The following is a 22747-nucleotide window of genomic DNA, read 5'->3' as shown; positions in this document are numbered from 1 at the left end:
ATGATTATTCTCAAGTCCATCTCCTCCACCAACTGGGAAGTTCTTCTTAAGGACAAGAACTGGTGATATCTTAGGATCTAACACATAAGAGGCCCTCAGTAAATATTTGTTGAATGAATAAATGAATGACTAACTTTCCCAAGGTCACATTGCAAGTAAATTTTGAAACTGGAAACAAAATCTGTTCTTCTCTAAATTAATCTATGTTCTTTCCACTATTGCCTTTGAACATGTAGAGTGGTTAGAACTGACATTTAAGGGCCAAATAGGGCTTACCTTCCAATTTTAAAAGTTGGTTTTAATTTTTCAATAATACATCTAAATGGTTCAGTAATCGAACAGTATGAAAAGATATCCAATCTTGTTTCCTTCCAGATTCTCTTTTTGCAAATTCAAGCAAATATAGAACTACATAATCATCTTTGCCTCCTGACTTTTTAAAAGTTATTTAATTTTTTTTTAACTTCTCTGCTTTTTAATGAAGTGGGTATATATTAGCAGAAAGAGCTAATTAGTATCCTGCTTGAATGAATTCGCAGGAATTAGAGTTGGAAGAAGAGAACTAGTTGATGAGGGGGGAAGATAATCCTGCCTGCTCACGCCAAGGGGAGGGCCATAGGGCATCCAGGGTCCCCCAAGACAGAGCCTGAGGTCCAGGTGTCAACTCCAGGCAGAGTCTCAGGCTCTCCAGAATTAGCTTTTCTCTGGAGCTCTCCTAGGCCACTCCCCCTGAAGCAACCACTGGGTTTGGGCAGAGAAGAGGTTGCTGCGGTGTCCACCCCTTCTGAGCTGTCTGGGCCTGGCTCCTGTTTCCGGAACAATTCATACTCCATTGTGTCTCGGAGCTCAGCCCCAACATCTGTGTTCTGAAGCAAGGATGGCCGGGGTGGACAGGACACTTCATCCCAGAAGGAAAGAACATTCCAGGCCAAACTGAATCCACCAAACACAGACCCTCAGGATGGTTCTAGAAGAAATCTCAACAAGTCTTATCATGTGGTTTTTCTATGCCTTGATCCCATCTTTCCTCACAGGTAAGTTTGAATTGGAAGACAGCCAATAGTCTGGGACTCAAGACAATTAAGAAGCTGAAAAATATATGTATTGAACATCTTATGTCTGTTTTTTAAAAAAGGTTCCTGACTTCCTAAACCTTCACCCCCACCTCCCAAAGAAAAGAAAAAGTCTGCATTGTGCTTAGAAATCTTTCTGCTAACATTCACAGAACAATTTAGAAAGCTAAAGTATCAAAATAAATAGTCAGAAGGTTACCAGAGATCCATGCATTTTGTTATTTATTCATTATCTGTTTTTTACATCATGGTACAATGTAGGAATCTGTGTCTTTCTGTGTGTGCCTTGGAGATGTGAATTGGAAGCAGGACAGCTTAAAGTAAAATAATTAATGATTCTAACAAAATATACATGAATAAAAAGACGTAATTTATGAGTTTAATATTGGGGATAGACTTACAAAAATTGGATTTCCCTCCTCTCCTGGTCACTGCAGAAAAGGTAGCAGTCAGGGTATCCCTTAGTGTTTTAAAAATAATTGGTTTGGGGCATTTTCCTAGCTGGTGAGTATATGTAATTTTCTCTGCTACACTCTGCTTGTACCTACCTGTTTTATCATTTCAAAATCACAGCTCTTTAGCCTTTGATATTTCTTCATGTCAATTCACGTCTAAGAGAAATTTCTAATTTTAATATTCCAGGCTTCTGGGCACCATGCAGTGTCAATGGAAGTCTCCAGTACTTTATGCCTTTTTCTTTTCCTTCTTTTTTTTTTACACTGAGAAATAATTATTCTAGCTAGTTTAAGTCAGGCAACAAATCAGTGCTAAGGCGATTTGTAAACATGTGGACCTAGCTTAAACACTAAATTTATGGGGTTCTTTTCTAGCTCAAAAACCTTTACAGCTCCCAATTTCTCAGCACTTGTTGTCCAAATTCTGTTTGTTTTTTTTTTTTCTCATTACCCAGCCTATTCAGGACCTATTCTTTATTTATTCAACCCTATTTTTCACTATTCCTTGAAAATAGATATGGACTGCAGCATGGCTACTGTCTTCACAGCTGGCATATTTCACCCTCATTTCCTCTTCTGGCCTGTGTTTTAATTCCCACCAGAAGTACCTTCTCCAGTTCCCTTCCCCATCTCAAGCCTATTCCAGAAGGGTCTCCTCCTACGGACCTCTCTCTCCTTGACCCCTGACCATGTGGCTTGCTCCATGTACTCTGGCTTCTGTGGGTTACTTCTGTTTCCTGTGCTGGCCTGAGGGCAGGGCCTGGGCATCTTTCCTGATGTCCCCATAACCCCCAGCAGAGGCTAAGCCTGCTGGTTGAATGGTTAGTTAATTGATGGATTAGGTTGATAGGGGCAACAAGTTGCCAGGGAATTATTCTTCTACCCAGCCAAAGGGAGAAGATGGGGAGGTCAAATTGAGAAGGGGAAAGGCTGGTAATTTTTAACTTTACATTTTCTTCAATGAAGCAGTCTAGACTTCTAAGCCTTTTCCTGAAAATTCCTGTTTCAAACAGACCTGGAGGTGAATATACACTTCCAGCATCTATAAACTTGCAAAGAAAAGAAACCACACACACACAAGAAAAGTGTGGTTTGGTGGAAATCACAAGAATTTTGGAGCCCCAAAGACTTGTGTTTGTTTTGGCTCTCTCTCCCTTACTAGCTCAGTGATAAAGTTATGTAACTTCAGTTTCCTCATCGGTGAAATGGTTGTAATAGCTGCATGAGGGTTGTGGGAGGTGAAATGAGATGGAGCAAACAAATGCACTTTGAAGACTTCAACGTGTTCCCCAAATGTTAGTTACTATTATCTATTTGGTCACTCAAACAAGTGACAGTGTCAGTAGATAATTGCTTCAGCTGAGATTGCCTTTATGCAATTTTGACTATTTCCTCTGGATTATGTAGGTACCTGCAATGAATTCTGCAAATTCTAAATGGACTTCTTTCTATTAGTTACTGTAGAGCTCTGGACAGATAAGTAGAGTTGTTGCTCTATATTATGGAACTCATGTGCCTTGCCCTGTCCCTTCCGAATAACAGAGAGTGTTTCAGGAAACTGATTCCCAGTACCTGTAATAATAACAATAACAATACCAACAATGATTGTGCTCTAGGTTATGAAAAATGTTTTCTTCTCACATCAATCTTGCGGCGTAGGTGGTATTATTTTCTTTTTATACACTCGGAAACAGAGGCTCAGAGAGGTTCAGTTATTTGCCCAAGGATACACAGCTCATAAGTAGTGGAATTGGGATTTGACTGGTTTTGCTGGTCCTGGAGGCTGTGCCCTTTTAACTTCTCTACAGAAGAAGCTGAGACATTGAAGTAGGCCAGAAGGAGTTGGGAGGGACAAAATAAAGGAAAGAGAGAAGATGGCACTGCCTTATCTGATGCATTTGCCATAAGGGTGATGGAAATAAAGGTGGGGGAAGAGGACCCAAATGAGGGAAGTGACAGCAGTTCCAATGAGGGGAAGCTGACATGGGTCCTTCCAGGGAGGGGACGCAGTGTTTTCTGCCTGGAAGGTTTGTCCAGAGTCTTTGTGGTGGGCAGCCTTCATGCTGCCTCCCTTGCACTGACTCAAGATTGTAGGTAATGGGAGTTCAGCATAAGACTTAGAGCAGCAAAAAGCACTCATATAAGCTGGTTGAAGAATTAGGAGAAAAGAAGTCAGTCCGAGGCCAATTTCACTAAGGCAACCAAGACTTGGTTCAATTGTCCATTCTTCATTCATTCAACATTTCTGACATCTTCTCTGTGCTGGGTTCTGGCAGAGAAGAACAAAACAGAGTCTCTTGTCTTCAGGGAATTTAAGAACGTGCTGAGAAATAAACTTAAGTCTTTGGCATTTTGGGATTGTTAACATTCATAATTTCAACAATACTTTAGCATGCAGAAGAAAGGTCTAGATCAGTGGGTCTTAATCCCAAATGCACATTGGAATAACCTGAGGAGTTTTAAAAAATACAAATGCTGGGACTTCAAAACCCGAGATTCTGATTTAATTAATCTAGAGTGCTGCCTGAGCATTGAGATTTCTCAAAACTCCTTGGGTGGGGCTCCTTAGAGAAGTGTTTGATTCCTGCTGGGCAGGGAAAATACAAGACCAGTCTGGAGCATCTGGTAGTCAGTAAGGAAGTGCTCAATAAAGGCTGGAAGCCTAAACACAACATAGTATCCTGTCTGGGTCCTGGGACAGAAATAGTTTTACACATTAGTGGAAACACTAGCAAAATCCAAAGAAAGTCTGGAGTTTAGTTAATAATAATGTACCAACGTTGGTTTCTTAGTTTTGACAAAATATATCATGGTTATGAAACATGTTAACAGTAAGGAAATCTGGGTGAAGAGCATATGGGAACTGTGTATTTTTTTTTTTTTTGGCAATTTTTCTGTAAATCTAAAATAATTCCCAAACTAAAAAGCCCATTAACAACAACAAAAAAACATTAAAAAAAAAAAAAAAAAGGATAGGGGATGGGGGGGAAGTCTAAAAGAATATGGGAGCCAACCTACAAGAGCTCCCAATGGCCAAAACTGGAGCAATTTGAGTAACAAATAAATAACAACACTGTTGGAATTTAACCTAGAATAAAATAAATATCCATGAGTCCCTACTGATACAAATAAATAATTGAGTAAATGACTGGGGGAGAAGTACCATTTCTTCCTTACAGAGCAATTCCAATTAATAAATAGAAACCATTAGAACAACACAGTAGTAAGTGTTACAAGAAATATCCACTGATGGCTGAAAGTTTGGAAAGAAACAGGATATTTTCGTAGTCTCAAAGTATCTCCCCCAAGATATTTATTAATTATGAAGGGGTAAATGGCAACTTTATGGTGGAGACACCATCTTAACTAAGTGATCAAGATTAACATCACCAGTAATAAGATATATTGACATCAGGATCCTGTCAGATACACAGAGAATAGGATATGACCTGATACAGTCACTTCTGTGATATTCTTGCCCAAAATGCATAATGTCAATCAAATGATGAGAAAACATCAGACAAACCCAAATTGAGAAACAGTCTACAAAACAACTGCCCAGTGTTCTTCAAAAGCATCAGTCATAAAAGACAAAGAAAGATTGAGGAACAAATTGGAGTAGACTAACTAGATATGACAACTAAACGTAGGATCCTGAGTTGGATCCCGGTACAGAAAAAAGCATTAGTAGAAAAACGTGAAATTTGAATAAAGACTGAAGTTTAGTTAATGTTACTGCACCAATGTTAATATCTTAGTTTTCATAATTGTACTATAGTTATGTACATAGGGGAAGATGGTTGAAAGGTATATGGGAGTTCTCTACTATTTTTGCAATTTTTCTGTAAGTCTAAAACTATTTCAAAATAAAAAATATAAAACTACCTCCCTGGGTGATTCTAATGGGCAGCCAAGGTTGAGACCCACTAATCTAGCCTCTAGACCAGTGCTTCTCAAACTTTAGTGTACATGTGACTTGCATGGAGATCCCGTTAAAAATGCAGATTCTGGTTCTGGTAAAGTATAGGATGCAGACTTAGAGTCTGCATTTCTAATAAGCTCCTGGGTAATGCTGTTGCTGCTGGAGCAAAGACCATATTTTGAGACACTAGAATAATCTGTCACTTTCCTGAGGTGTGAATTCAGTTGCATACCTTTTGAAGATGGGATGTGGGCCTTTGTCACTTAGGCAGTGAGCAATATTAGCAGGCTGCTTAGCAGCCATGTCTTATTTCAGTCTTGTTCTTTTCTTCTTGTGATTATATATATATGGTAACTCTCTTGAAATAAGTTACTTCTCTCTCTATTTGAGAGAGAAGTTTTAGGCCATGTTGTCGGCTGGATTCATGAATATCTGGAGCTGCTTCCACTGTTAAAAGATGATAGCTATTTAGTGAGTGCTCACTAAGTGCCAGATAGTTAATCCTCACGACTATTGGGGAAATCTTTGTAAACCAGTGAAAGTCTGTGGAGCAAGGGCTTATGCATACATGGTAGTAGTAATAAGAGGAGGCATTTATTGAGCGCTTATGTGCCAGACACATTTCATGCATTATCTCATTTAATCCTCACCACAAATTTGTAAGGTAGGTACTATTGTTTTCTCTATTTCACAGATGAGGAAACTGAGGAACAAAGAGCATAAGTAACTTTTTTCATGACACTCAGGTAGTAAGTGGCAGAGCCAGACTATTTCACTCTTAACCACTTTCTTTGCTCCTAACTACTTTGCTGTGCTGTATCTACACAGGCGTGGTTATTGTTTGCATTTGAAATACCTGTACTCAGAGAGGTTAGGAACATGTCCAATAGGTTATAAAGCTAGGATTCAAACCCACAACTGTCTTACTACAAAGCCCACGCTCCTAAGTTTTGTACCATGTTGCTAATGATTAAAGGACTATGATGAGGTAAGCTGAAGGGGCCACACGAGAAGAATGGAGGGTACCTGACCCAGGCTGAGGAGGTCTCCTGGAATCCACATGAGCCCTGCATCTGCTTGCTAGACAGTGGGCTGGGGAGGGGAGGTGGGGAAGAGAGGCTCAGGAGTTGTCCCTGAAGAGCAAGTTGTTGGCTATGGCTGAAAGGCACACTTTGGCTGGGCAGTGAGCCTAGACACTAAAGAAGTCAGTCATGGTGATTATGCCAGTTTGGATGTATTATGTCCCCCAAAACACCATTATCTTTGATGCAGTCTTGTGTAGGCAGGAAATGTATTGGTGTTGATTGGGTTGGAGACTTTTGATTGGATGTTTCTGTGGAGATGGGATCACTCAACTGTGGACGAGATCTTTCACTGGATAATCTCCACAGAGGTGTGGCCCCACCCATTCAGCATGGGCCTTGGTTAGTTTACTGGAGCACTATATAAGCTGAAACAGAAGGAGCAAGCTTGCTACAGCCAAGAGGGACACTTTGAAGAATGCACAGGAGCTGAGAGAGGAGCTGCAGGCGAGAGAGAGTTTAAAGACGGCCGTTGAAAGCAGACTCTTGCTCCAGAGTAGCTAAGAGAGGACAAATGCCCCAAGAGCAACTAAGAGTGATGTTTTTGAGGAACTGCAGCCTAGAGAGGAATGTCCTGGGAGAAAGCCATTTTGAAACCAGAACTCATGCCTTCCCAGCTAAGAGAGGTTTCCTGGACGCCATTGGCCATCCTCCAGTTAAGATACCCGATTGTTGATGACTTACCTTGGACACTTTATGGCCTTAAGACTGTAACTCTGTAACCAAAAAAAACCCCTTTATAAAAGCTGATCCAATTCTGGTGTTTTGCATTTCGGCAGCATTAGCAAACTGGAACAGTGATATAAAGAAAGGTCTCTGGTACTGACACCAGAGACCTTGGATTTTTTCCTAAGCCTGAGGCCTTTTACTGGCCGATGAGAGGTTCCCTTTTGAGAATGGAGAGAGTCATTGTAGTGTGTTAATAATGTTGATGATGATGGCCAAGATGACTTGGGCTGGCTGGGAAATGCCTTTAAAGAGGAATGGCCTTGGGGAACAGGGGCTTATACGTAGGCCTGATGACTTTTCTTGTGGACAGAAAAGGACTTCAAATTGTTCATAAAGTGGTAGAAGAGGCACAGAGAGAAGAAGTGGGGTTGGGAAATACCTGTGAAATAGGGAAAACAATAGTGCCTACTTCACAAAGGAGGACTTACTAATATCGAGCATTAATACCTGCCAGGTATGGTGCCAGGCACAGGCTTCCCCTTCCCTGAGGGTCCACAATAAGCCTGGGAGTAGTTCTGACCTCCACCAATGAAGAAGCCGAGTCTAAGAAAGGTTAAGACCTTAGACTGCAGAGCCAGAGAATGGTAGAGCCAGGATCTGTTTACAAGGTTCTAATTCAGGACATTTCTGAATATAATGTGCTGTCACGGGAAGCATTTAGGGACCAAGGGCCCTGCTGACAGGCATGATACTTTGACCGTGTGGAGAGGAAGGACCCCTTATGGACCCCCTGAAGAAAGGGCAGCAATATGAGCAATGCCAGCTCCTCCAGGCCAGCTTCCATGTTCATAATGGTAAACTAGCTGGGTGGCTGGAACAGACCCAGCAGCCCAAGGCTGAGATGGGCTTCGCTCGGACTGTAAGTAACCAAGCGTCATGATCTCATGGGGGCCTCACTATCTTGGAGAAAGGAAGTTCGTAAGGTCTATTGAACAGATAAGTGGAGCTCAGCAATGTTAAATGACTTGTTCGTTGGGGTTTACAGAGCAAAAGAGAAAGGAAAGGAAGAAAAATTCAGAGAAATTAGTGGAAAAATGGATTTTTCAAAATGAGAGTAGTAGGGACCACGGAAATAGCAATGCAGGGTTGGGGGAAGGGCAAACACAGAATTTGAAACCAGAAGAGGGATCAGAAGAATAGTGTCAAAGGGTAAAGAAAACGTGGAAATTTGAAGGTGGCTGAATTTGTTTTCCATGCCCTGAGCCCTGGGAATTTATAGGGAGTTGAGTTGATGGGCCTGGAATCCACTGGGCTGGGACAGGAACACAGGTTTACTAGGTGGGTGGTAGTGGTTGGTGTCCAAAGCCAGCCCAAACCCTGGCTCACAAGAACAGTCTGAACTCCTAATACTGCAGAGGGCAAATGTGAGGGAGTCAAGTACGGGAGCTGCCTGTTCAGGGCAGGAGCCGGGAGTGGGGTGAGGGAGAGGCTGTGAGGATGAAGTGCTGTGCCAAGGTTGGTCATGGATCTCCTCAAGCTCTGGCCAAGCACAAATGGGGGTTCCAGCTGGCAAAAAGGGCCAGGTATAGAGAAAGTCTGGAAGGAATAATTAAATTTAATGGATATCCTCTGAAGTGCAAGTCTCTTTTGGTAGACAGGATAATGGCCCCCCAAAGAAGTCTGCACCCTAATCCCCCAACTGAATATGTTACCTTGTATGGAAAAAGGGATTTTGCAGATGTGGTTAAATTAAGGATCTTAATTATCCTGGGGGATTATCCCAGATTACCAGAATGGGGCAATGTAATCCCATGAGCCCTTAAAAGCTGAGAACCTTTCCTGGTTCTCAGGATGAGACAAACAGAAGCAGAAGAAGAAATTAGAAGCATGAAAGGGACTCGACCAATCATTGCTGGCTTTGAAAATGGTGGGAAGGGACCATGAGCATGGACTGTGGGGGGCCTCTAGAAGGTGGGAAAGTCAAGGAAAGTGATTCTTCCCTACAGCCTCTTGAAAGAAAACCACCCCGCTGACATTTCGATTTTAGCCCAAATGAGACCCGTGTTGAGCTTCTGACCTACGAAACTGTGAGATAATACATTTTTGTTGTTTTAAGTCACGAAATTTGTGATAATTTGTTACAGCTTCAATAAAAAACTAACTGATCCCGAGAGAGAGAGAGAGATCAGTGTTGTGAATGCAGTGCTCTATAAGAGATCTTGGTGGGTTAGTTTTGCCCACACCGAGTACCAGAATCCTAAGTCAGGACATGGCCACTCAGCTCAAGTCTCTATTGGAACCACCAACAGAGACCCCATCCCGCGGGCCTTGTTGAGATGCCTGAGTCAGCCCTCTAGAATGAGGATGATACTACAGTTCACTCTGTAATAACAAAAACATAAATATTCACAAGGAACCAAAGGAATATTCAGTGGGTTCCAGTATTTCTCTTTAGCTCTGGTGAGAATCCTCAACCAGTATGGCTGAGGGAAGACGTCTTCCAGATTCTGAAGCCTCCTTACTGTGACCGGTATGTCTTTTCTGTTCACACTTTGAACTTGCTTTCTCCTTTCTCCTTGACTACTTTTTTGTTTTTGCATTTGCACATTTACATCAGGTAGAGTCTTTATTAACTGGTTGATTCAGAGACTTGACTTCAGTACACATTGCTCCTGGCTGATGGATGATGTTCCTTGTTAACAAGACTGTGTTATGGATAACAAAGTTCTTTCTTTCCCTTTAGTTGTGTTTTAGGACCACAAGTAACCTTCTCTAACAATTGGAAGGTTTTCTAAACCCTTTGTGGGTGGAAAGAGTCACTCTCCTCTGGAGTCTAAGCTGAAAATACATTTCCCATTTTGTAGTGTCCTTTTCTATTTGGCATACTAGCACAAAATGGATCCCCCGTCATGTAGTGCCACAATACTTCCTGTTACCCTGTTAAATGTCCCCTGACATCAGTAGTTCATGGGCATTACTGTTTATCTGTCTCATACCCAATGTGCATGTGTTACATTGACATGAGCAAAGCAATGATGACATTTGGAGTATATTGTAAAAATAGCATAAGACATTGGAGATGTTGCCTGTGAAACTCAGAAAGAAGCAGCTTTTATTTTAATATAGGGGTGTGACTGAGGATTTTTGCACATAATGGAGCGAGATCTGGACCTTTTCCACAGGTAGGAGAAGAGGGTCACAAAGTGCCAATTATTGCATTAACATAATATAGCCAACAAAAGATGGGATATCCCTTGCTGTATAATATCACAACCAGGATATTCACATCATTGATACAATCCACCCATCTTCGATTTCCCCAGTTTTGTGTGTGTGTGCGTGTGTGTGCATGTGTGTAAGTGTGTGTGAGTATAACTGTGTATTTGTGTGTGTGTGTGTGTGTGTGTGTGTAGGCTCATGTATCCACCACTACGGTCAAAATACTAAACAATTCCAGCACCATAACGATCTCCCAGCGTTTGCCTTTTTATACCCACACCCACCTCTCTCCTGCTCCCCAGCCGTGATTCCTAAGCCATGGCAACCAAGAATCCGTTCTCCATTTCTAAAATTTTGACATTTCAAATATGTTATATGTTATATGTAGCCTTTTGGGATTGGCTGTCTTCACTCAGCATAATTCCCTGAAAATTTATCTAAGCTATTGTGTGTTCCTTTTTATTGCTAAGCAGAATTTCATGGTATGGATGTACCACAGTTTGTTTAACCATTCAACTGTTGAAGAGCAAACAAACCTGTTGAAGAAAAATTGGGATGATTCCAGTTTTGCTATTATAAATAAAGCAGCTATGAACATTCGTGTGCAGGTTTTATGTAATATAAATTTTCATTTCTTTGGGATAAATGCCTGTGAGTGCAATTTGTTGGGTGAAATGGTAAACGTATATTTAGTTTTACAAGTAACTGCCAGATTGTTTTCCAGAGTGGCTATACCATTGTACATTCCCATCAGCAATATATAAGTGATACAGTTTCTCCCCATCCTTGTCAACATTTAGTGTTGTCATTTTTTATTTTAGCCATTCTGAAGGGTGTGTAGTATTATCTGGTGATTTTAATTTGCCTTTCTCTAGTAACTAATGCTGTTGAACATTTTTTTCATGTGCTTATTTGCCACCTTTATATCCTTTGCAGTGAAATGTCTCTTCAAGTCTTTTGTCCATTTTCTAGTTGAATTGTTTGCTTTTATAGTGCTGAGTTTTGAGAGTTCCTTAGGTATTCTAGATGTTAGCTCTTTGTCAGATATGTGGTTTGCAAAATTTTCTCCAAGTTTGTAGCTTGACTTTTCATCCTCTTAATAGGGTCTTTCACAGAGCCAAAGTTTTAATTTTTGTGAAGTACAACTTACAGTTGTTTTTTTTTTTTTAATTGGATCTTGCTTTTGGTGTCAAGTCTAAGAATTCTTTGCCTAGCCGTAAAGATTTTATCCTATGTTTTTTTTCTAAAAGTTTTATAGTTTTAAAGTTTACATTAAGCCATGATCCATTTTGAGTTACTATTTATATAAGGTGTGAGGTTTAGGTTGAAGCAAATTTTTTGCCTATGGATGTCTAGTTGGTCCAGGATTATTTGTTGAAAAGGTCATCTTTCCTCCACTGAGTTGCTTTTACACCTTTGTCAAAATCTGTTGAGCATATTTGTGTGGGTATAATACTGGGATCTCCATTATGTTTCATTGATCTAATGTGTCTATCCTTTTGCAAATACTTCAGTCTTGATTACTGTAAATCTTGAAATCAGGTAACTGATTTCTCCCATTTTATTCTTCTTTTTCAAAGTTGTTTAAGCTATTCTAGTTCCTTTGCCTTTTCATATACATTTTAGAAAAATCTTGTCTATACAAAAACCTTTACTGGGATTTTGAAAGGAATTACATTATCTCTTTATATCATTTTGGGACAGTTGACATCTTTACTATTTTAAGTCTTCCAATTCCATGAACACATTATGTCTCTCCATTTGTTTAGATCATCTTTGATTTCTTTCATCAGCATTGAGTAGTTTTCAGCACACAAATCTCATATAGGTTTTTTGGATTTACACCTAAATATTTCATTTTTTGAATGAGTGTAAATGATATTGCCTTTTTAGTTTAATTTTTAATTACTATCATACAGAAATACAATTAATTTTAAATATTTATCGTGTGTCCTGTGCTCTTACTGAACTCAATAGTTTTAGGAGGTTTTTGTTTTGTTTTGTTTTTGTTTTGTTTTCTGGTAGATTCCTTGAGATTTACTACAGAAACAAATCATGTCATCTGTAAAATAGGGCTTTTATTTTTTCCTTTCCAACCTGTATGCCATTACTTCTTTTTCTTGCCTTATTGCAGTCACTATAAACTTCCAGTATATTTTAAGTAAGAGTGGTGAAAGAGGACATCCTTGCCTTACTCCTGATCTTAGAGAGAAAACACTCAGTTTTTAAACATTAAGTATAATGTTAGCTTAGGATTTTTGTAGATGCTCTTTATTACATTGAGGTAATTCCCCTCTATTCTTAACTTGATAAGAGATTTTATCATAAAAGTGTTGGATTTTGTCAAATGCTTTACCTGTGTCAATATGATCATATGATTTGTCTCTTTAGCTTGTTGATACGGTGGATTACATTAATTAATTTTCTAATATTGAACCAGCCTTGCATAGCTGAAAGAAATCCCAGTTGGTCATGGTATATAATTCCTTGGATTTGGTTTGCTACTATTTTGTTGAAGATTTTTGCATCTAAGTTCATGAGATATATTAGTCTGTAGTTTAATTTTTTTATACTGTTTTTGCCTGGTTTTGGTATCAGGGTAATATTGGCCTCAAAATAAATTTCTTTTCTATTATTGACAAGAGATTGTGTAAAATTGGTGTTAATTACTCTTTAAATGTTTGGTAGAATTCTCCAGTAAAACCATCAAGGCCTGGAGACTTCTTTTTCAGGAGTTTTTTAATTATGAATTTAATTTCGTTAATGGTTATGGAACTGTGTAGATTACCTATTTTATCTTTTTGTGGTTTTCAAGGGCTCCAGCTGGAGGCTGGTGGAGGCTCCAGCTGCTGGCTCTTGAGAGCATCTTTAGTGCTCTCAACTGACCTTGTTCTGCTGGACTCCTTGCTGTCTCCGTAAAGGCCTTGAAGTAATTTTAGAATGGTTTCCTTCTTGCCCTGTCTACTTCCCCAGTTTCTCCCCAGCTGCAATAGCATAGAGCCCCTCACAGTAGCAGGCTACAGGCAACTCTTGGGGTACTTGGGGTAAAGTAGCATGGCCCTAAAGTCTCTTCCATAGGATTTAGGGAAGAGGAGCACCTAATTTGTGCCTGTCATTTTATAAGCATGGTTTTGATGATTCTCATTGCACCCCTCCAAGTCATGAATTAAATAAGTGAAGTGGGATGCAGAGGCATCAGGGTTTGACCTCTTGGGGAGCAGAGAACAAGCCACAGAGGTTGAAAATTTAGGGGTCAATTCCCAGTAAATGGGCTGGGCACAAGATGAACTTGTGGAGGGGCAGAAAGAAGTCTTCTGTGTTCCAGGATCCATTCAGGAGAAGTGGAGCCAAAGAGAGCAGCTGGGGACATGAAACGAGATTGGCACCTAGAGGAGTGACTCATGGAGAGAACCTTTGGTGTATGGAAATGGGTAGAGTAGGGGTGAGGGGGGAAGGGAACAGGGATTTGACTGGAACAGCTCCCTTAGCCTACTTGAGAGGAAAAAGGAACAATAAGGACATAATCAGATATGCAGTGAGCCAGGAGAGAAAATCAGAGGATTCAAGGCTCTTGGCTGAGGCTGATGGAATCTGGAAAGGGGTTGGGCCCTGTGACTGCCTTGCATTCCTTGACTGGGTGGGTCAGGAGCTAGAATCCCTCATGTTTTAATAGTATTATTTTCTCCAAATAGCTGGTGGAAGGAAATGTTTTGGATACTTCACTAGAGGAAGAATGTCAGAGAGGACAAAGCCCCGCCCTCCTGTGCCACCTCAATCCCCAACCAGCCCTTTTCCTTTCCGTGTTTTGGGTGAGTGTGAGGTAGGCATGGGGGGCACAGGGAGTTTCCCTTGTGAGGCCCTAGGTGTTTCCTCGTAGGGCAGGCCTGTGGATGCTGAGGACGAGATGGAGGTATGTCACCAAGGTCCTACACTAGAGGAGACGCAGGGGAACGAGTCCGGGTGTCCCTGGAAGCCCCCTTCCCCTTGTGGTCACAGTGCCTGATAACAAGCAGCAGGTGCTAATCTGGAGTCAGGTACAGAGATGAAAAGTCTCTGGCTGGGGCCCCAGCTCCACAACACACTGTGCTTTTGATGTTATCATTGCAACTGTAACAGCAAAGAGAGGCAGGTGTTGGACGTTAAAAGAGAACCCTGTGAAAGGGGGAGGAGAAGAACCACAGCAGAGCGACAAGACTGCACTCTGGGGCTAGACGCAAGAATGAGCCCTGGGGTTTTCCAAAGACCTTGAGAGTATAGGTGCAGCTTCACAGGCCTCTAATTCCATGTGCAAATCATAGACCCCCTGTGCGCATAATCTGGACACACCACACACACCTGTGCGGGCAGTCACCTGGGTCCAGACTGGCTGAGGGGCCAGCTGTTTCCTGGGGCGGAGCCTCAGAACTGGCTTGGTCCCTTCCCAACATTTCCCTGCTGTCATTTGGCCTTGTTGGGGAACGTGAAGGGATGTGTTTTGGTATCTGAGGATGGCAGTAGCAGCAAAGGGAGGTGAAGAGAAGCTGGCAGGAGTCTGCATGGGTAACTTAGTTAGTGGTAGGGTTACTTAGTTAATGGTGGGGTTACTTAGTTAATGGCAGGGTTAAGGCCTGGATCCAGGTCAGTTGGTCATGGATTTATAAACAGTGAGCCTCAGTTTCCTCACTGGTACGATGAGAGACTCATGGTCCTCATCTCCCAGCATGGTTGTGAATATTAAATGAGATAACTGGATCACAATTTAGCACATGGTCTAGATAGAACATGGTGATTAATAGATACTTGCCATTATTGTTATTAATATGCCATTGTCTTATCAAAGGCAGAATAACAATGAAGATGGTCACAAAAGCTTAGCCTTCACAAAAGTATGATGGAATTAGAGTCTTTTCTAGCTCATAAACGTGTGAGGCCTTTCATTAGACACTAGTTAAAAGTGGCATTCCCCCAATATGAGCCCACTTGTCAGCCCATCTGTCTATCTCGATTCCAGATGGAGTGGTCGTTCTGCCTGCCCCGCAGAATCTCTCTGTACACTCAACCAACATGAAGCATCTCTTCAGGTGGAGCCCAGTGATTGTGCCTGAAGAACCAATATACTATTCTGTTGAGTACCAGGGGTGAGTTTTTTTAAAAATACTTTTTCTCCCTTAGACAGCAGTTGGTTCCTGGAGACACAGTCATGATCAGACAATGCTGATACAGAGCGTTTCCATCATCACAGAATGTTCTTTTGGGCAGCACAGCTGTAGGTGATTTCAGATAGTGATCAGTGCTAGGAGGAAGCTGAAGGGGTGATACACTAGAGAATTGGGCGGTTAGGGAAGGCCTCCGAGGAGGTGATATTTCAGCTGATATCTCCAAAGGACAGGAAGAGTCGGTCATGTGAACAGCAGGGGCAGAGCATTGAGACAGAGTGACCTGACAGCCTAAGGCAAAAAGAACCCAGCATGAAGAGGGAACTGCAGGGAGGCCAGTGTGGCAGGAACATCACGCTTAGGCGAAGGGTGGGAGAGGAGGCCAGAGAGTCTCGTAGCCATGGGGAAGAGGGAAGCCATTAAGGAGGGGAATGTTCTAGTTTGCTGAGTGATGAATGGTTCAAAGAACAGCGGGAATAGGAGAATAGTTAAGAGACCTCAGCAGGGCAAGGAATGGTGGTGGCTGGGATTAGGTAGTGACAGTGGAGACAGAGAGACCTGGATGCATTGAGTTTATGCTTGGGTTTCCTGTCTGTGGATAAGAGGAGTGAGAGAGAATGGGTGATTGGTGAGGGAGGAATGTGGAGGACCTGCGGTGTGAAGCAAATACTTAATTTGCTGACCCATAATAAGTAGGAGAATGAGGGCAAGTTCTTGCAACTATCGTTAAGGCTGGAAGAAGGAGGTGACATGATGATGTGATGCTCTGTGCTCCTCTCCTTGGCCAGGGAGTATGAGAGCCTATACAGGAGCCACGTCTGGATCCCCAGCAGCTGGTGCTCACTCACCAAAGACCCCAAGTGCGATGTCACTGATGATATCACTGCCTCTGTGCTGTACAACCTCCGGGTCAGGGCCTCCCTGGGCTCACAGACCTCAGCCTGGAGCACCCTGAAGCAGCCCTTTAATCGAAACTCAAGTAAGGCACTTGTCTCCCTATTCCTCCACCCCTACCAGCTTCTCCTTCAGGAATCCACACTCATCCAGACTTCCGGAGCTCTCTCTATCATCAAAACAGTCTTGCAAAGCCAGAGCGCTGTGAACACAAACAATCCCAACTTGTACATTTGAAAAATTGCCAACTACTTCCCACCTGCCCTCTCTCGCAGGTCCTTTCAGTTTGGAAGTCATTTCTGACTGTCTCTGTCAGGGTCTACAGGTGGTGTGGACACTGACCTTGGGGATCTGATGGCAGGAAAGCTGCTCTGCAAGTGGGGAGATGGGGCCAGGACTGCCTTTTCTCTCCTGGCCTCCCGTCTGGTGCCCTCATTAACCCCACATTTACTGCATATATGAGCTGCCTTTTTGTGCAACAGGATTTACACATTTAACAGAACCACCAGAAACATTTGCCATTCTATTTTGGGAAATAAATAGTTTTTCTATTGCACAAGCACCTGGAAAATGATTGAGAAAGAAGTAAGGGAAGGATCAAGGTGGGTGGCAAAATATGGCAGAGTGTGAATTCAAGATGAATTCAAGAGACACGTGGCTGTGTAAGAAAGGACTGAGCTTTGGAGACAAGTTGCTGGGGGAAGGAGTGGGGAAAGGCACTGATGGTGTCCAGCTTCCACCTGGGGTTGGGGACAATAGCATCCCAGGCAGAGAATCCAGTGGGAGTGAGTGGTCTTGGGGAAGAGGAGAGACCCCTGGCGTAGGGCTCTTTGAGACTGAAGTACTTGCAAGATACGTTGTGGGTGTCTGATTGGCAGCGGGAAATCAGACCCTGGGGCTCAGAGAGGTCAAGGCCAGACACACAGCACACAGCACAAAAGTTAATAGCTGAAGGCTTGGGAGCAGAGGAGATTGTCCTGAGACAAGATATGGGGGACAAAAAGAGGACTCAGGACAGGGCCCTGGACAATCCCAGGGTTTAAAAAGTGGGCAGAAGGAAAGGCACCAGCAGGAGACTGGGCAGGTAGAGAGAGGGACACGGAGGGGAGATTAGAAGAGCTGGAAGGGCCTGAAGGAGGCTTCTGGATGGACCCTTGAAAAAGTGGCTCCATGGAACCTTGGGGGTGGCGGTCAGGCTGCTGGGGTGGAGAACTGAGTGGAGGTGGGAAGGAGCCAGGCAGCTCCTCCTCTGAGACAGGCATGAGTGAGAATGTAACCAGTTTGAAGCTGCAGGAAAGGCAAGGGAAGGGCCTTGGGTGGCCTCTTTTCCAGACGTGGTGGGAGAAGATCCTCTGCTGTGAGGGCAGAGGAAGTTTTGGCGCAGCATCTACAGTGATGGATGAGCCAAAGGTCACCAAGGAATGTATGAGACCAGATGGAAATCAGGAGGGGTTAGAAGGTGGGTGAAGCCCAAGCTGGAAGGGGCTAAGGAAGGTAAAGATAGATTTGAAGGGGAAGTTGGCACCACTGGAGTTAGACAGACCTGGTTCAAATCCTGGCTTAGCCACTTGCTGGCTGGGTCCCATCCTCCTCATTTGCAAGAGGGCCACAGGCCTGCCCCCTGAGTAGTTGTGAAGATTACATGAGGTGCTATATGCAGCATGCCCAGTGCAGGGCTGTCATCACAGAACTCAACTATTGGTAGGTATTAGTATTATTAATATTATTGTCCTAGGGATGCCTGGAGTTGAGAGCCTGAGGGCAGAGGAGGGATGCGCGGGAGGCAGGAAAAGAGCCAAGCAGGCTTGGATGCCATTAAAGGAATTTTGATGCAGAATGGGAGTTCCTCTGCCTGGGCCTCCTTCCCCAGGCGCTGGGAGGACACGGCTGAAGCAGCCAGCACTGGTGGAGGCTGAGGGCACTGGAGGGCACTGCAGCTCTGCCTGCAGTGCCCAGGAGCACCCAGCACCTCCTTCTTCTGGCTCCTGGGAACACAGAGCCCCTGCCAAGCCCATGGCTGGGGGCTGGCCACTGTTATTGGAAAGGAAGGCATGTGTCAGATCAAGATAAGGGAGCACTTACTGAAGTATGTAGGCGGGGTTGTGCAGTAACAACTGGTGCTTCAGAAGACCTGTGTAAATAAGAAAAGGTCTGGCTGTGGGAGTGGGAGGAGCTGGGGAACGGGAGTTTCTGTACCTGAGTGGAGGTGGGAAGGAGCCAGGCAGCTCCTCCTCTGAGATGCAGTCCTGTGCGTTCTCTGGGCAAGGAGTTAGCCCCTGGGCTGAGATGGAACCAGGGCCTTGTAGGGCATTAAGTCTGTTCATTTGCCTTTGGAAAAGGCCACCCAGACTTTTCCCTGGGCATGTGAAAAATCTTGGTAGAAGGCTCTCCTGAAAAGCATCTCCTACTCTTAAAGGGAAGCCTTGTTCGGAGCAGAAGTTCTTAACCTCGACTACACATTGGAACCATAGGAGAAGCTTTAAAACCACTGATGTGTGGGGTCCACTCCTACGGAGTCTGATTGAAATGATCTGTGTAGGGCCTATTCATTGGGGGTGGGGGTAGAAAATCTCCCCAGGTTATTCTCAAGTGCATTCGGGCTTGAGATCCATTAGTACAGAGGCCATATACCCCACACAGAAGAAGCTAGAGCCATTGAAAGACATGGGCTCAAATTCTGGCCATAAACTGTTGGACTCTGGAGAAGTCACCTAACCTCTCTGAGGCTCAGTTATGCCACCTGTACAACAGGAATAGTATTTATCTTACTGAGGATGAAATGAGAGGAGTATGTGGAGTGTGTGGGAGCCTGGCACATGGTGTGTACTCAATAAACAGAGGTTCCTACCCCAATACTGTCAAAAAAATTATCCTGTGAACTGAAGCATTAGGCCATTTTCTCTAATTCTGTTTTCAGTAAAGATGGGGATCAGAGGACCCAATTAAGTTATGTTTAAAATGGAGGAATCAAACAGCTCTTTTTCTTCTGGAGGTGTTTCAGAGATAGTTCCACAGATAGCTGTGTGGTCATGTGAAGTCTCTGGACTGGATATTTTTGCACAGATGGCCCCTGACTTCCCAAGTCCTCCTGTCCCCAATCCAGGCAGCTTTTCAGATGTCCAGGCACATATCCTTCCCCTGATGAGGTAGACGAGGGGGACATGGTTTGTTCTCTGAAAACCCCCTCCAGGAGCTACCTTTCTTCTGAGTGTCCGTTGACCCCAAAGCCAGGGGATCTAGACCAGAACACACCCCACCCTGCTTCCCAAGCCAAAGCCAACCGCCCAGGGTGGCCCGTCTGGTCCTGCAGGGTCTGGCTCTGAGAGACAAGCATGGGTCCATCAGCAGCAGTGAGGAGGTAGAGCTTGCTGGTGTGGGCCCTTCTGTTCTTGGCTGGCTGAGGCAAATGTATCCACGGGGGTTGCTGGCCTCCCTGTTGGGGATCTGGCAATGTGAAAGGTGGTATCTGTGCTCATGCTATAATTTCTGGAGTTGATTATGGGAATGTGTAAAACCCTGACATGCCATTAGCCCCAGTCAGGATATGAGATGAAGAATCCTTGGGCTGAGAATAGCATGGCCAACCCATTCATAGGCTGCTGATGCGCTGATTTTTGGAAGTCAGCAGCAGCAGCTGGTATGTGTCACTCATCTACATGGGTAGCCGGCAGGCAAATGCCCCCTTTAGGTGTGTTTATGCCTAAGGGGCAAAGAGTGGGCCACGATTGTGTTCAGTATAGACCTGCACTCACATAGGTGTTTGCCAAGCATTAAGAAACAGCACCTGCTCACTTAGATGAGCCAAGGAAGGAGCAATTTCCGTGGAAAAAGTAAAAAGAGGAACATGAATTAAAAATTTTAAAACTGAAAGAGAGAATTTATCCTGAATATTTAGTCACTTTTCTGTATATGTGCCTCTTGGGGAAGGAAATTAAAAAAGCATTTACTGAGCACCAGCTGAGCACAGTACAGTATTTGTGTGCATGCTTCTGCATGCTGCAGAGCTCGGCCAACCCCCTCCCTCCAGGGACCAGTGGAACCAGGGCTGTCTGAGGCTGGCTCTGATTCTCCCCTTGTCTTGTCAACAGCCATCCTCACCCCACCCTGGATGGCGGTCACCAAGGATGGCTTCCACCTGGTTATTGAGTTGGAAGACTTGGGGCCCCAGTTTGAGTTCCGCGTGGCCTACTGGAGGAGTGAGCCTGGCACCAAGGTGAGACTTCCGGACTTGGCCTTGGAGTCAGTCTTCTGTTTCTCTGAGGCTTTGGAGGAGGAAGCACAGACCTCTTGGGGGGTTGGTTAGGAAAGTCAGCCCTCGGCAGTGCTCCCCGTCTGGAGTGGCCTGAGGATGAGCAGGCCTGGAAAGCAGAGATGAGGAGTATGCTGATGATCCCAGCAGCCTCTTCTTTAAAATTCATCTGGATTGTTGCTGATGTTCTCACGAACATTGAGGACTGGCAGTTTGGTATACCGAGCCCTCTATCTTGGCACTTGCCCTTATGGAACTTGTTACTGCAAAGGAGAGGCTAAACCTGCTTATAATTGTGCCTAAGAGTCTCCCCTGGAGTACCTCTCTGTTGTTCAGTTGTGGCCCTCTCTCTCTCTAACTAAGCCAACTCGGCAGGTGAACTCACTGCCCTCTCCCCTATGTGGGACCTGACTCCCAGGGGTGTAAATCTCTCTGGCAACACAGGATATGACTCCCAGAGATGAATCTGGACCTGGCCTCATGGGATTGAGGACATCTTCTTGACCAAAAGGGGGATGCAAAATGAAACAAAATAAAGTTTCAGCAGCTGAGAGATTCCAAACAGAATTGAGAGGTCACTCTGGTGGGCATCCTTACATACTATATAGGTAGCCCTTTTTAGGTTTTAAGGTATTGGAATAACTAGAAGCAAATACCTGAAACTGTTAAACTGCAACCCAGTAGCCTTGATTCTTGAAGATGATTGTATAGCAATGTAACTTACAAGGGATGACTGTGTGATTGTGAAAGCCTTCTGGACTGCACTCCCTTTATCCAATGTATGGATGGATGAGTAGAAAAATGGGAACAAAAAACTAAATGAAAAATAGAATAGGGGGGTGATTTGGGTGTTCTTTTTCACTTTTATTTTTTATTCTTATTTTTACTTTTTCTGGTATAAGGAAAATATTCAGGGAATAGATTGGGGTGATGAATGCACAACTATATGATGATACTGTGAACAGTTGATTGTACACTGTGGATGATTGTATGATATGTGAATATATCTCAATAAAACTGAATTAAAAAAATCAATAAAGGATGAACAACCCAGGAAAAACCAAACCAAAACAAACAAACAAACAAATAAAAATGCCTTAGTCCACCCCAAGCCTTGGTTGGGAGCCTTCTCAGGTCAGATCTACTGACGTGTGTGTCTGTCTCCTTGCTTTAAACTAGTTGGGCCCATACATCATTTCAATGCATTTCTTCCTCCTCACCAGCTGGTCTCCTCAGCCACCCTTCCTGGCATGTTTAGGGGCAGCTGGCCAGGTTGTTCTAGATCAACTGGATGATTTCAAAAGCATTTGAGTCTGGCACAAGTCTCTTGAGGGTGTGTGTCTGGGCAGGGTGCAGAAGTGTAGGCAGGTTGCTGAGAGCTGGTTCATGAATAAACTTGTTTAATTATGTGTGGGTGGGCCACTCAGAATGCCCCTGAGATGCTGCCCTTCTCCCGTGGGCTGGGGTGGGGTGGGAGGTCAGTCCTCGCAGATGGAGCATCTAAACAGCAGAAAGGGTGGAGCTCGAGCTGGAACTCGCTGACAGTCAAGCTATGGAGTCCCTGTCCAAGCCAATTGGGTGACAAGTACCAGAGACCCACTCCAATCAGCACAAGGAAAGACAGGCTTTATCATAAGGATTAACATGGAGCAATAAGGGGCTGTCTGGGACTCTATGATGGAGCTGGTACAACCAGGCAGCTTCCCAGTGTTGGGTTCCCTCCATTGCACTCTCTCCGTGGCCCACTCCCCTGCTACTCACAGTCTCTGCTCCCTCATACTCATTACTGCATGCACCCGTGACTGCACCTTGCCTGGCCCCTGAAGGCCTCTCAGGCCTGACTGCCCCTTATTGTGTCCTCTTCTCTTTGTCTCTGCTTTTAGTTCAATATTCAGTTTCCCAAGATCCTGTTCCTGGAGAGGAATCTCATAGATCCTGCCCATCTTATCAGGACAAGCCTCACGGGAAGCAGGTTGCTGCCAGCCCCTGATTGGGCCCTTTTCAGGTCCAGGGTATCCTGGATCTAACAGCAGTGTCTGGGAGGCAGAA

General features: G+C 43.9%; 1 protein-coding gene across 2 annotated transcripts in view; it reads left to right on the top strand.

Annotated features, from left to right (window-relative positions):
- The first annotated feature begins 671 nt into the window (after window positions 1-671).
- The window catches only part of IL20RB (interleukin 20 receptor subunit beta), a 43259-nt gene continuing 21183 nt past the window's right edge, over window positions 672-22747 (top strand). Inside the window, exons 1-4 of one of the 2 annotated variants that reach the window (XM_037827988.1) lie at window positions 672-1034; window positions 15411-15537; window positions 16344-16534; window positions 20538-20662. In XM_037827988.1, coding sequence (XP_037683916.1) covers window positions 962-1034; window positions 15411-15537; window positions 16344-16534; window positions 20538-20662 — 516 coding nt within the window. In that variant the 5' untranslated portion in view covers window positions 672-961. Of the gene's footprint in view, window positions 1035-14885; window positions 14930-15410; window positions 15538-16343; window positions 16535-20537; window positions 20663-22747 lie in introns of those variants that run through there. The other variant, XM_037827997.1, reaches the window with a different exon arrangement.

The sequence above is a fragment of the Choloepus didactylus genome, chromosome 1, assembly GCF_015220235.1.
Source record: "Choloepus didactylus isolate mChoDid1 chromosome 1, mChoDid1.pri, whole genome shotgun sequence".
NCBI lineage: Eukaryota > Metazoa > Chordata > Mammalia > Pilosa > Megalonychidae > Choloepus > Choloepus didactylus.
The sequence above is the reverse complement of the archived record's forward strand: the minus strand, read 5'-3'. Positions and strand labels throughout refer to the sequence as shown.